Source organism: Thermobia domestica, chromosome 10 (genome assembly GCF_964235325.1).
Source record: "Thermobia domestica chromosome 10, izTheDome1.hap1.1, whole genome shotgun sequence".
In the NCBI taxonomy this organism is placed as follows: Eukaryota; Metazoa; Arthropoda; class Insecta; order Zygentoma; family Lepismatidae; genus Thermobia; species Thermobia domestica.
This window is the reverse complement of record NC_137463.1, coordinates 115567777-115583431: the sequence shown is the minus strand read 5'-3', so window position 1 is coordinate 115583431 and position 15655 is coordinate 115567777. Positions and strand designations below refer to the sequence as shown.

General features: G+C 36.4%; 1 protein-coding gene across 2 annotated transcripts in view; it reads left to right on the top strand.

Moving 5' to 3' along the window:
• The window catches only part of LOC145662668 (uncharacterized), a 148590-nt gene that overhangs the window by 56214 nt on the left and 76721 nt on the right, over positions 1-15655 (top strand). For both annotated transcript variants that reach the window (XM_081728470.1, XM_081728469.1), the window contains exon 3: positions 10187-10321. In XM_081728470.1, the coding sequence (XP_081584596.1) occupies positions 10187-10321 (135 nt within the window). The remainder of the gene's footprint in view (positions 1-10186; positions 10322-15655) is intronic.

The window sequence follows — 15655 nt, the reverse complement described above, 5'->3', positions numbered from 1 at the left end:
GACAATGTCAGCGGAAGTTCCAGCAATATTGATGCCGGCGTTGCTTCCCACACGTAGCCGGCAATGCCGTCACTGAGATGTAGCTTAGGACTTGGAAGAGAGAACATAAATCCAACTATCAACAACAGCAGCATTTCTCAACCGCTCTGTCGCGACACGTTGGTGTGTCCTGAATAAATGTCAGGTGTGTTACGAGATTTTATGATATTTCTGATGATAATATTTCTTTCTCATATTCCTGCTTAAGAATTATAAGTTTCTTTTATGTTAATATGTTTCTGCTCAAGCATTTTACGTAATTTGTTTTTTGATTTTTGTATCATATTCGTTCCATAATACAAAAAAATATTGTATGTATTTTTATATGTTTTCTTGTTTGCATCTAGGAAAAATTCACATGCAAGGGTCTCGCAAAAATTTGAAACTTACTTTGGTCTGTCCCAAAGAAAAAGAGGTTGAGAAACGCTAAACAAGACATATCCTTACCTTGTTGTACTTACGACTTAAAACCAGGAAACGTAGTGACAAAAGCTTCGGGGTTCATCCATTATTGGCTGTGTGTCATGTAGAAGGCGCTTTTCACACGCTATATGAGAAACTACGCGAAGAAAATGTGATTTTTTAAAATTACTATCGGATGTCCACAGAAACTTTTGACTTTTTAAGAGAAAGAAATGGAAATCATATCCAGCGCCACAATACCCTGTATTTCACCAATAGCAATGTTGGCAGTTGCAATAAGTCATTATTATTATTATTATTATTATTATTATTATTATTATTATTATTATTATTATTATTATTATTATTATTATTATTATTATTATTAAATTACTCACTAACTGGTCACTTCTAAATTTTAAACCACTTGCATTAGAGAAAGTGACCCTGCTTTTTTCTTTATTCGCTTCCTCTTGGTCGGTTTTAATAACAGAAGTTCAAATACCGAATTCTAAACTCAGCGAAAAAGCCGCATAAAATCCCCCGAATTTCGAGTTTCATTTTAGTTTATTTATTTTTAACTTTTTTTACAAAGGTTATTTCATTTATTTATCTTTTTCTACAAAGGTCCTGACGAGCACTTTTTTGTCATCATCGATTTTTTTTCTATAAATTCATACTTTCAAGTAAAGACGTATTTGTTCGTCAATCGTCGTTTGTGATCGTTTTCAGTCGCTTCTGCGGGTAAAACTAACTCTCCAATCAAAAAAGACTTGAATGAAGAACGATTCGATCACATTCTACCTCTCATAGAGAAATGAAATTTTCCTGGCTCTCTAACACCCTATTTTTTGTGTCAGAGGGCGGGGGTAGATACACCCCGGTGGTCGCAGGCTAGTTACTAACAATAATAATAATAGTAAGAATAGTGTTAATAGCGGTAGTAGTATTAATTGATAGCGTTTTTCGAAACGATTACCTTTTGATAAAGTTCACCACCGTTTAAATTCCACATTGATCATATTTCCCTCGCCTTGCCAGAAACTGCTCTCTAGAATAGCTCTTCCTGGATTAACCGTGAAATAATCAATAAAAAAGGGGGAAAAAAGAAAATTGATATTTCGCAAAGGGAAATGGATATTACGGGCCTTGCATAGTAGGTTAGGTTTTGAGCTGGGGATCACCGGGGTTCACCGAGTCCGGATCACCCTAAACTTCCTAAGTGAACATACATTTGTACAATTTCTCAATAAAATTGTACTTGTTTAACAGAAAAGTCATTAATGTAACTTGTAAATTTGATCTTACACTTCATCTGTACTCTTTCTCTTATAAAAACAATCTGGTTCTATCATTTTCTTTCTGAAAATATAGATGGAAGTACTTTACAATTACTTATCATCTTTTCGGGTGTAGAATAATACTCGTTCAATATTACATAGATGTAGTGGCTGGACCCTTCCCAAAATAATTATACGTGTGGGCCTAGTCTTAAATATTACTGCCTTACCATGCAAAATGGTCAAGAACGAATGTTTTAGAGCTGAATACTGAATATAAATATGAAATAATAATAATAATAATAATAATAATAATAATAATAATAATAATAATAATAATAATAATTGACAACATCTATTTTACCATTGCTTGTCGACTAGGACTGGGAAAAGTGGTCGGCACAAAATTCTAATGAGAATAAAAGGAAGGAAAGGAATAATCCTCAAAAATGAATATTATCCACTGTACATATTTGTGGTATGGATACTAATAAGTTAATAATCCAGTTCGTGGATATATTACTACATATAATAAAAAACATTTATCTTAAAAAGTTAAGCATAGTTACATGTAACTTTTAGCATAGAAGTTCTTTAAGCATAGTGAGCCAATAACGAATGTTGTCTATGTAAACCATTGTTTTGCCAGTCATTGGATTGTCGACCCATATTAGGTATTTATCTTAAGTCATTTGCACACAACAACGATAACATATTATTATTTGATGTGGACTATTATATAGAAGAGTAAATGTGACTGACCGGGGCGCACTTGCGAGCGGAGGGTCCGTAGGGTTCGCTCTTCCCCGAAACTTCGTAGTTTAACATCTGTGCCCTTTGTTAATAACTTTGTACTTGACTAGAAGAGAAAGAATTGAGCGTAATGATCTTACACTGCATTCGGTTCGCCTGGTTCTGGGTTTGATTCCCAGTATGAGTACATGTAAATGACCAAAATGGTTTGGATTCTGCTATAATCATTATGTCCACGTCTCTTTCAGCCGCCCTGGCATAAACGTGGAACGCCAAAACTAAAACAAACTAACGTATTTTCATTTCTCCTACAAGGAAAAACAATTTAGTTCTATTTTTTCTGGTAATGTAAGTAGCAGTATTTAAACCATAACTTATCATTTGTATAGGATTTAGAATATAGGAATTACTGGCGATTCTACCGATATTATCGTTGTCGTGTGCAAAGCTCGATAGGAAAGCATTACCCCTAACAAAACTGGTGTCGGTAATATCGTTAGCAATATCGGGGGCTTTTCCAACATTTGCCGTGTCGGAAGATCGGCCGATAATGTCGGTGCGTGTGCAAGCTACGATTTGAGTACATTGAAGTAGATTCCATCGCCGACAATATCGGCGTTTCCATTGAGATTATCGTTGCCGTGTGCGAACGATCTAAGGCAAGGATGTGGCAACGTCCTCTCCTGTTCAACGTCTATATAGAGGATCCTATGAAAGAGTTCTTTGATAAAAACAAGAAAGGTGTAAAAGTAAATAGCCCCCGATACGGCTATTTCAGCACAATACGGGTCGCTGATGACATAGTACTGATAGTGGAGAACTAAAGGACTTACAGGAAGCACTTTCAAACGTGAACGACCAACTGGAAAAAAACAAGCAAAATTAAGATAAATAAGAACAAAACCAAAGTGATAAAGTACACAAGAGCAGGACAAGAAAGGCAAACGTATGGCTAGATGAAGAGAAAATCGAATACGCTAAGACGTTCCCCTATTTAGGAAGTCTAATATACTCGGACGGAAGAAGTGAAAAAGAGTTCCAGAATAGCGCAGGCTAAACAAGTATTCAATAGAAAAAGAGGACTGCTAACATCAAGAAATGTGTTGTTGGACGTTCGAAAACGAATTATTAGACCCTGGTATGGAGTGTGGCGCTTTACGGATCAGAGAGGTGAACATTGAGAAAAGCTGAAATATCCAAGCTAGAAGCATTTGAAATGTGGTGTTGGCGCATAATGCTGCGCATATCATGAACCGAAAGGAAAAGGAATGAAGACATACTAAAGGAAGCTAATGAAGGACGATAGGTCATGAAGATAATAGGAAAAAGAGGAAACAGCATGCTTGGCCATCTTATTCGGCACTCCGATTGTTTCACCGTGTTGATAGAGGGAAAGCAGAAGGAAAACCAGGAAGTTGAAGATCAAGGATAGAATATCTAGATGCAGTTCCGAAGAAGAGACTTTATGTAGAGAAAACAACTCTCCAAAGGTAGAGAAAAAATTTAAAATATCCATATTGGTCACCAGCATATGGTTACGGTGAACAAGATTATTACTATTATTACAATGACAAAAGAAGGAAAGAGAAAGTCACATAGTTAAAGCTAGTAATAGAAACTGAAGAGATATACTTAATGTCAGATGCTTTTTAGGTTTACACATGAACGTAATAATATTGTCGCATTTATGGATTTATTTTACGACAACAAAATTTATCTTTAAGTTTTACGTCCTACGCCTATGCCGGTTAGGCTAAAGGAGACGGTGATAATGAGAAATGAGTGAAATGGTGGAATGAAGAAAGTGGGAGAAAACGGGAGAATCCCGAGAAAACCCACGAGCACGGTGTTTGTTCACCAGAAAATCAACACGGCGCGAGCTGGGATCGAACCAGGGACCCCGAGCACCGGAAGTGAACGCTCTACCACTGAGCCACCGCGCCCCCTTTTCGCCAACAAGAAATGGAGTATAAATATCTGTTAGCTGCTAGCAGTAATTAATTTTATTTTACCCTTCTTCTAGATTGGTTGAGTTGAATTTGAGTTTAACGTCCCTTTCAGCAACTAGGCTATATTACACGGGACCTATTCAGGGCTTCTTTTCTGATTAGGCATGTGAGGCACGTGCATTGGGCGAAAAAGGTTCGGAGGCGCAAAAAATTGGAGGGCGAAAATAGAGAAAAATTCAAATACTCCGGTGTAGAAAACGTCATTTCCGTTCCGGTTGAGCTACCTGGTTACAAACAAATAGATCTCAGTGGCTAATGTAAAAGCGATATGTATAATTTTACTTTCGTTAATTGAAAATAGAGATTTATACCACGGACCATCCACCATTTTTTTGTAAATTTGTACAGTAAATTAATGAAATCGTTTGCAATTACAGTCTGTAATTGTAAACGATTTCATTAATTTATTGTATTAATTTACAAAAGGGTGGGTGGATGGTCCGTGATGCCGTAAGGAAGAAATGAACAAGAGTGGCCAAACTATACCACTATTTTTTCCTTACGGCTACCGGTTGCCAGTCCGGGAGATGGCGGGACCATAAGTGATGGGTAATGAAAAGAGTCTCCAAAGAACAGAAACAAAGAAAGTGAAAAGAGTAAGAGAGTTAAGGGGAAATCTCTCCCGAACCAAAACTGGCAAGGTAATAACTAGAAGAGGGGTGCTCTGGAATTAGGGGGGCGCATAACAATTTGAAGTGCTTAGGGCGCCAGGGGGGTTAAAATCGGCTCTGAACCTATTGATTAAAATGGAATTCGAAACACGTGAGCTCCCGCCGAGAATGTAACCCAGGTTTCCTTTTAGATAGGAAGGTGAGGTGAACCTTGAATAAAATCGTCCTTGTGACTAGATTTATGTTCGCTCATTATATGTAATTTGTATCGTTCCTTTAATGCTTTATGAACCTTGCATGTGAATACCATAGTGAAATGTGTTTCTACACAGTTTTCTTTTCTCATATGACCGGAAAATTTTTAAAAAATTATTGTTGTAAAGAAAATAAAATATATGTTTCCAACAGGAATCGATCCGAGGACCCCATGAACTTAAGTCCACATTTTCACCTATTACACTATTTTTTAACTTGCTTAACTACTTATTACTAGGTTTTTACTTATTTTTCTCGATTGTTACTCGTTTTTTCCAATAACCTAGAACGACAGAGACACGAACACAGAAACATCGAGCACAGTTAAAATTCCAAAAGCACCCCACCGGGAATCAAACCCGGGACCCCCTACACTAAACGTGCACCTGCTAGCCAGTAGACCAGCGGGGAGACATCATGAAGACTTCTTATTAGGAAAGCGATACATTGAGTGATTTGTCAAGAGAGTCAAAGCACTTTACATCACATTGATATTTCCCCTTGTTTCGTTTTAATTCCGTTCACTCTTTGTGTTTTTCGTACAATGCATGAAGAAACAAATACATTTTTCACTACGGTGTCCAGGAATACTGTTCTAACTGATCAGCAGATAGGAAACTACTGACAAAATGATGTGGGGTAATGTGTTGTATTTTATTTTTATGACATCGATAGCAGCAAGACACAAGATACTACCCCGTGGAAAGTATGCATATAATTGTTTGACAGATAATACAAGACTCGACAAGAGACGATATGGTTCGTTGACTTGGAATTTAAAGTTCAGCTTAGCACCAAGGCTACATGAGACGTGGACCTACAGCTTAACATGAAATCTGAAACAAGGTTTGGGTACAAAACCTCGCGGCCAGAACCTCGCGGCGACAACCTCGCGGACCAAAACCTCGCCTGGTCAAAACCTCGCCTCCCAAAACCTCGCGGCCCAAAATCTCGCCAGGCCGAAACCTCGCCTGGCCAAAACCTCGCCGCCCAAAACCTCGCGGGACAAAATCTCGCCGGGCCAAAACCTCGCCTGGCCAAAACCTCGCCGCCCAAAACCTCGCGGGCCAAAATCTCGCGGGGCCAAAACCTCGCCTGGCCAAAACCTCGCCACCCAAAACCTCGTGGGCCAAAATCTCGCCGGGCCAAAACCTCGCGCCCCAAAATATCGCTATACCCAAAATCTCGCCTGACCAAAATGTAAATGTTCCAACAGATGATAAGGATGACGGTATAAAAGACGCTGTTTCAGAAGAAGTATTACGGGTATATGACCAAGTCCCGCTATACCATATGAAAATTCTATTTCTGTGTTAGAGGATTTCAATGTGAAGGTAGGGCGACAGGATCTTTTTAAACTGGTTATAGGGAAAGAAAGTCTGCATAAGGAAAGTAATGACAACTAACGAGGTTAGTTTCGTGAACTTTGGAACATCCAAAAACTTAAAATTTTAACAAAAATCTAACAATATTTATGAAAATATGAAACAATATATGAGTTTTTACGACGTCCCTTGATTATGTCCTATAGGTTAAAGGAGACGTAGATGACCAGGATGAAGGAAATGATCGAATAAAGAAAGTGGGAGGAAACGGGAATAACCCGAGAAAGCCCACGCACACGATGTTTTGTATCTTCTTCTTCTTCTTCTTATTATTATTATTATTATTATTATTATTATTATTATTATTATTATTATTATTATTATTATTATTATTGTTATTATTATTATTATTATTATTTGTAATGTGGAATTGCATATTAGGAAACACATTGGGTAAATTTTAAAGAAAAGTTTCATTCGCGGCGAGGTTTTGGCACGGCGAGATTTTGGGCGACGAGGTTTTGGCCCGGCGAGATTTTGTCCCGCGAGGTATTGGGCGGCGAGGTTTTGGCCACGCGAGGTTTTGGCCCGGCGAGATTTTGTCCCGCGAGGTTTTGGGCGGCGAGGTTTTGGCCACGCGAGGTTTTGGCCCGGCGAGATTTTGTCCCGCGAGGTTTTGGGCGGCGAGGTTTTGGTCACACGAGGTTTTGGCCCGGCGAGATTTTGTCCCGCGAGGTTTTGGCAGGCGAGATTTTGGGCGGCGATGTTTCGGCCGCGAGATTTTGTCCGTATACCCTGAAACACATCACCTCCCACCGGGAATGAAACCCACGCTATGTATCTCAGATACCATTCGTTTCTAAATTTATCCAGCTTTAATGTGATAATATTGGAACTTCAAATTCCTATGTTTTAAAAAATTATAAACTAAGAAGTAACTCGTAAGTCGTAGTTTTACGAAATATTTTTGATCAAGTAAATTCTTTTTATCGAAACAAATTGTAGAAATCTTTATATACATAGAGCAATCAAAACAATATGTCCGCCCATTCCTAAGCTACGAGGTAGTTCGACGGATTGATATGAAGTTAGCATACAAACAGTCTGGTACTGAATTTTATAATAGGTCGAGACCTTATTTACGGTAATACGATAATCAATATAAATCGGAGCGTGGGAGACCCAGATTCGATTCCCGGCGGAGCTCATGTTGTTCGGATACCACGTTAATCAATATGTCCACGTCTCATATAGCCCCGCTGCTGAAAGGGACACTAAACTAAAATCAACTCAACTCAATATAAATCATAATTTGAATCGTTTCTTTATCACACATTAAATATCAGTTACTTTAAAAATCATATATATGGTTCCATTATGATTTGGAGAGTTTTCGCATGGTCATCTATGGGCTTAGTGATGTGCATACAGAGCGTCCGATGGATCGTAGCTATCAGTAGGTGGCGAACTTACGTATGATGCTCAAAAGAAGAGCTTAAAAGTTCAAATTAATAGTGGATGAATCTGAGAAACGCTACAAAACATTTATTAGTGTCTTAATTTTAGTTGTCAACCTGATGTAAGATGTAGAAATCCCTATTCCTTTTGTACAAATTTTTTGTGGATGGTTGGAGTGGAAAGCGAGGATGAACTGTAGCTTCAACAATGCTATTTTATTAAAATTTAATTAAACAAATATCACCGTGCAGATCACCAAATGCCATTTCCATGAACAGTAGTATTTTTTACCTTCTAAGAAATTACATGCTTTGTGCCTTGAAAGGAAATGCAGTAACGCATTCATTAAAATGTTTGTTTTACAACTCGGAGACCCAGGTTCGATCCTAGGTGTAACCTGGAAATTTCTGTTCTTATATCTTCGTTCCATTGCGAATCGGAAGTTAACTCAGATTCTTTAGAATGAAAACCTTCTACAACCAAGGAAAGCAAAAGTGCAGAGGGAGAGTGTTGAGTACATGAATTGCAAAGTCCAAAAAACGTTTTTAACTGGCCTAGTTATGACAATTATAATCAGGATGGATCGCATAGGTTGTGTAAAAGAGGGAGTAAACGAGATAGATGTGGTGGAAAAAGAACTCGTAGTATTGTCAGGATACCGTTACTCTTGATAGAGGTCTGCACGGGTTCGGGCCTTAAACTTTTAAATATATAACCTTATTTCGCGGGCATTTTCGGTATTAACTTTGTAAATATACTGTACTACAATATTTATTGTATCGTTCTTTCTGAAGAACTTTCAAAGCACCTCAAAATTTGTAACTTGAGACTCCCACACTAAAAATCTGATTATTATTGTGCAGTTGAGAGTAAAGCTAATTGTGTAGTGGAGAGAAAAACTAAAAGTAACAGTAATAAACATGCTTAGCGTATCTGTGAGAGGAAGTTTGAACAGCCAGAGTGTGGATTTCGTTCTTTTTCTTCACAACAATTGGTAGTGACTACTTTGAGGACTATCTGAGTGAATTCAGTATACATTTATTTGTATAAGAATTTGCAAACATTGACAATTTGTTTTAAATATTTGGAGTATTCATGCTCCCATTTCATGAGAATTTATATAAATGAAATTAAATGAGATATTTAGTTTAACGTCCCACAATTATACACCGAGCCTAAGGGAAACGGAATTGATATAAGTGACCATTTTCTTTAGAGAATGCATATAGCCTAGTTAGTATATGTAAACGATAACCTTTATTTGGTTATTCTCCCTCGATCATGTAAGCTTTTAAACTGCAAAATTCTACTTCTAAAATTGTTGAAAATAAAAAATACAATTTTACGTTAATTATTAAGTTTCTGTAATTCGGGCTTTTTTCGAGCTCATTTTATTATCACACAAGCTCGGGTCGGGCTCGGGCATAAAGCCTAAAACATATTTCGGACTTGGGTCAGGCTCGGGCTAAAAATTCCGGCTTGTGCAGACCTCTAACTCATGAAGACTAAATCAGTGAATTTAGGAAGCCACAGCGACGCTTTTACCAATAACCGTCATTTTCCATAAATGCTAGGTTTGCTCTTTTGTGTATGGTGTACGGTGAGTAAGCTGTGAATTTAAGTGCATCCAATTGATAATGTCTGAACGTGCTCTAAAGTGTTTTTAATATAAGATATTCTATACTAAAGACACAGTTGTTGCTGAAGTTTAGCCTGTGTACCTGTGTATTTCATTAGAACTCATAGTTGAGTAAGATTAAAAGTGTGCAAAGAGATCATAATGAAGTGAGAAAAGAAGCGTAAAATGGCACACCTAAGTAGCGGCTATTTATTTTGAGTAAAGTAAACTTGTAGTCAGCCAAATGTGTCTAATTATATTGACACAAGCGTCATCAAAGAGTGTGTATGATAGCACCGTGTATCTCTCGGATTCTTTTCGTAGAATTTTTCAGTTTTGTTTGAAACATGCAAACATATCTTCTCTTGTTAACTCATTCATTAAATAAAACTTTGTAAATATTTGCACTGCACTTTTTTGTTCTTTTGGATGTCAGCTGTGTCAGGCGACTCCGAGGAGAACGAATGGCGTGTGAGACTGGAAGCGCAGTTGGCCGTCAACAAACAACTGGAAGAACAGAAGAAATGGCTGGAGCTGGAGTTGGAGCAAGCAAGGAAAAAGGCACTCTCAGGTTATCTACTATTCTTATATCTACGTAGTGTGCGTGAGTGTGTGTGTGAGAGAGATTAGGTATGCATTGTTAACATTCTTTTCATAAAGTATTACACAAAAATAAGCCTCAAATGTCATAATCGTATTATTATTATTAACTAGCGGAGGTACCTGTCCTTTGCACGGAAAGAGTAAAGTTTTATAAATACAAAATCGAAAATTTGAATACTGTACAACCTGTCTCCCGTTTCTCCTTTTTCAATCATACGTTTTCAATCATTTAAAACTAAGAATTTATGTACAAATTTTCATACCTTTAAGGGGATCCTCCTCACATTTGGGCACTTTCTGAGTAAGTAATCAAAAATTTTACTGTTAAAGAAATTGCCTTCCACTCCATTTCTAGTGGAAGGCAATTTCCAAGTTTCTGGAATCCCTGAAACACGTGTTCCTTCATTTGCAATTTCCTATATTTCACACCAACTAAAGCACATTCTCACATTGGACATTTTCTGAATAAATTGCAAATTTTAATATTATAGAAATTGCCCGTAACTTCTCTCCCACCACCTTCGTAGGAGTGTAATTTTCGATAACGCTCAACTATATATTCCTCTTTCTTAAATTAAGAATTTACATTCTTCATTTCACACCTCCTGCTTATCGAATCGTCACATTCTGCATTCTATGATTATGAAATATAGAAATTTCTCCTTTCCCCCTTAGAAGAGCAATTTTCGAGAACTTTCAAATATGCATTCAGTTACTTTTAATGAGAAGTTTATACATGATGTCGAGTTATGTCTTTCTAACGTCAGGAATTCGTGAGATATTTTTTCTTCCTTCCCTCCAAATCATCCTCTACCAGTGACAACTCGTGACTAAATATAGCATGACTAGTGCAGCTCAAAATAAACCCATCATTTTCTTCGAGACTTCCAACTATATGGTTTTTTGATGGTTTGCATAACTACCTAGTTAGTGTGATATTGCTATATATTGTTGAAAAATTGATGTGAAGTTTCGGGTGTTTTCACTTAGATACAATCTTATAATGACAATAAAACATACTGTTTATATACATCTGTGTTACACATCAATTAAAAGCTTTTGTTCTGCATTTCCTGGCCATGTAGAACACAAAAAATATTTTCAGCTGCACTTTTCTCCATCTTCGTAGTATTATCTGCATTATACCTATATTATATATAGTAATATATTTGTAATATGTCTATTCGTATAGGAGTATACATATTTATGAATATGATGCTCTTCACATCTTATCATTTGCAAGACTCATTTCATCTTTTAAGAAAACCAGACTCAAAACCCATTGTGCTATTTCTGTCTTGCAGTTTAGTGAACAATTATTAAATTCTTTGCTTGTGTGACTTGTAAAACACCCCGTATAACGTAAAAATAGCACTTATTATCTCTTATTTTCTAATCTAAGAGTTACATTAATATACTGTTCTTCAACTTAAATAAATAGCTGTATTGCGAAAAGTATAAAATACATGTATATTTAAAATTTTATTTTTATTTCGATTTTGACCTTTTAGCTAACCACTAAAAATCTTACAGTATCGTTAAATGATGCTATCTGAACTTAATTTCCAGTTAAATTTTTTACTCAGTACAACAGTTTACTTTAAGATAACTTTTCCTGAACACCAAATGTAAGGATAAATATCAAGTATATGATATAACTTCATTTTGGGGGCATCCTATGGGTAAAAAGTGTTACGTGAAGGGGAGGAATTTGACATAATTTTTAGACTTAGCGAGTTGGAATTCCTCAAGAATACTCATATCCGTGATTTCTAGAGAAAAAAGATATAATTTGTTGATTCGTTTGCTGCCTTAGAGAAAATTTGTACTTCAACCATTTTGGGAACAATAAAATCTCTTTGAGAATAGAAGTATATCATCAACAATCATCGATAATCCACTATAGAATGAAGGCCTATATAATTTTTATCCACGATCTTTTTTCTTGACTAATTAATTTCTTCTAGTAAGGGGCGCACCCACGCGTGGCTTCCACAGGTTCTGGACCCCCATAAAATGCAGAGTTTTACTCTGACTAATTTACGTATCGATATATAAATAAACTCATTTTACACATGAATATTAAGATTTTATTTTAATTTGCATATGAATATGGGGATATAGTATATTATTATTTCAACTTTATTCAAATTTATGTGGTAGGCTCTCCTACATACGACTGCAACTATTTATAATTTGAATGTTTGTACCCCTATATCTATCGTATATATGCAGGGTGTTTCAGAACAACACCAACAACAACGTTTGGAAGGTGATTCCTCACAACAAGATAAGACAAAAAATATAGACCAACCTGAGTATACAAATGATTCATTTCGGAGTTATAACTGTAGGTTACCGAAAACGTGAAAAATTGAACTTTAAAGGTCCATAGTTCCAAACCTATTTTACCTACCGTAGTCGGGTCAAGACTTCACTTAGGGACTAACATGTGTTCTATCCAAAAATCCATGTTTCGGAATCCTAAGGTACTCACGCAACAATTTTTATACAGGGAGGTTGGATACCAGCGCACAGTGGGGCGAAAACGCAAAAATCTGGCCAAAATATAACTATATTCAAATTGAATGAAATTTAGTATTAAGGGGTTATTGAGGTTGCTGATTACGATTCTGCAACTAAAGTTGGAAAAACAAAATGGCGGATCCAAAATGGCGAAATACAATTTGCGAAAGTCGTAAAAGTCGTAGAAATGTTCTCAAAAGTGGCGATAAAGGGGTTATTGAGGTTGCTGATTACGATTCTGCAACGAAAGTTGAAAAGAAACAAAATGGCGGATCCAAAATGGCGGAATAAAAAGAATGTCAACATACTTTGTAATTTTCACAATGTATCTTCAGCAACATTCACTTTTCTCACATATTTTGATGAACAATTACTTGTTACTTATGTTCTTATTTATTAAAAATGTATTATTACTTAAATAACACAAATTATTGGTATTTCATTCGGTTATGATAACTGCAACGGCTTGTCACTGTAACATTAAATGACAATCATTAACATCAACACGCTTCGTAATTGGCACGTTTTGGCAGCTACGTTTTTGTCGACAGCATTAATTAATATTCAGACTACCATTCTACAAAATATGAACGCGGTGCACGATGGTGCACATAATGTTTTCAATGCTTTAAGTTAATAAAATATATAAACAATGTGAAAATTTTGCCTGACTTGCGATTCAAATTATAAATTATTACATCATTATTATTAATTTTTCACTTCATACACTTATTCTACTTACCAGTACGATATAGGAAAACTTTACAGATTTAAAAACTATGAATGCGTTCGAAAGTTACAACCGTTTCAACGGACGTCACAATTCTTCTATTCTTCTCTACGAATTTGACCTGCTGACGGGTCTACTTAAAGAGTGGCTAAGGGAGTCGGAATAAAGTAAAAACCCTATTCTATTTATGGATTTGGGCCCTTCTAACATCACTCTAGCCAACTACATAAAAAAATTCCTATATTACTAACTTTCGTTTTTTTACTTTTGGCCAGCTTTTTGCGTTTTCGCCCCACTGTGCAGCGTATAATTTGAAGTACTCACCTACTATCTCTATGCAGGATTCTGAAACATGAATATTTGGATAGGGGACTTACTAGTTCGTAAGTGAAGTCTTGACCAGACTACGGTAGTGCCCATAGCGTTGGAGCTATGGATATTTAAAGTTCATTTTTTCATTATTTCGGCAGCCTGTAACTCCGAAAGCAAGCATTTGTGCACTCAGTTTGGTCTATACTTTTTGTCTTATCTTGGTGTCAGGAATCACCTCCCAAACATTCTAGGCAGGGGCGGATCCAAGACCGACTTATGGTGGGGGGGCAGTGGGTTGTCATACTGCTACTTTTAAGGGCTCCAAACTTTGGGATGGTTTTATTTATATATATGAAATAAGAAAGTTTCCTCTTCTGGAATGGGGTCTTCGCCCTATCGCCCATCCTGGATCCGCCCCTGGTGATGTTTTGAAACACCCCATATTTTAACAAAACATGGAAAGCAGCTCAGAGAAATACATAAATTATACTTCATGAAAGAACTTAAGATCCAGTAACACACAGATTTTTAAAGCAGATTTGGATGTTTTTGTAGCCAAATCGATTATTTAACACAGATTAATAGTAAGAAAAAAGATAAGTAATTCAGAAGAGAAACTGAGTATAACTAAGAGGAAGGAAATAGTGTATGTCTTGTATCACTTCTCTCATGTCTACAAGATGTCGTACATAGGACATTATTTCGAGATGTGCTAGCAAAGGTTATAGTTGATTCCCAAAATTCTGTAACAAAGCACTGTGCGTTCACATATTTTAAAAATATTTCTCATTCTTCTCTGTCGTAGCTTGGGTATCAAACGAAAATTCAGTTAGAGAGTAGCTAGCTTTTATTCTTTGACTTGGTAGACGCTCTCGTTTGAAATTCTATTGTTGGTTAAGTAATAGTCCCAATTAAAGTATAGTGCCGGACAGAAGTCTTTGATCGGGTAATGGCGACTGCTTTGAAACAAATGCAGAGTATGAGAATTACAGCTGTCATATCTGTAGCTTGGTGTGGGGATGAAACAAACTTGTGAACCAAAGGTTTGAGAACAACTCAAGTTATTAATATAAACTATGCCAAAAATCATTGACTAATATCATGATAAAAGAAATACGAAAGAAGTTTTGAAACGAAGAAATATAATGTAAACCTTTGTAAGCGGAGGCAAAGAGACCTACCGTAAGCACACTAAAGACAAATCACTTAATGCGTACTGATCGTGGTTTAGTGGTCAAGGCGCTCGACCAGTAGTCTAGAGGTACTCAGATCGAAGTCATGTCCGGCACGTATTATTATTATTTTACTTTAGGATTTTTGGTGGTGATCGATCGGCGATGATACATTTTTTTATTTTCAGATTTCGAATGCTGGGATGTTTCATGACCTATCAAATCTTCGAGAATAATAACAGTAATAACAATAATCTAAAAATAATAATAAATACTTCGTAGAAGATTAAAAGTTAGGAGCTTATTATCGCTCAGGTCATACCATTACAAGCAGAAACATGACATTTGGCAAGAATATTTCGGTTTTGTTTAATATTGCCTACGACAAGAGGAATTTCTCATCTTGATTCTAAAAAAGGGAAACAAAATCAGGACGAAAATTAACATTGTACATTCGAGACGGGGCAAGGCTAACTCAAATTATTGTCTCGCTTTAGGAGACGAGAATCGAGACGATACGAAAAGTTTTGTAAACATTTCTCGTCTTATCTCGATTCTCAAA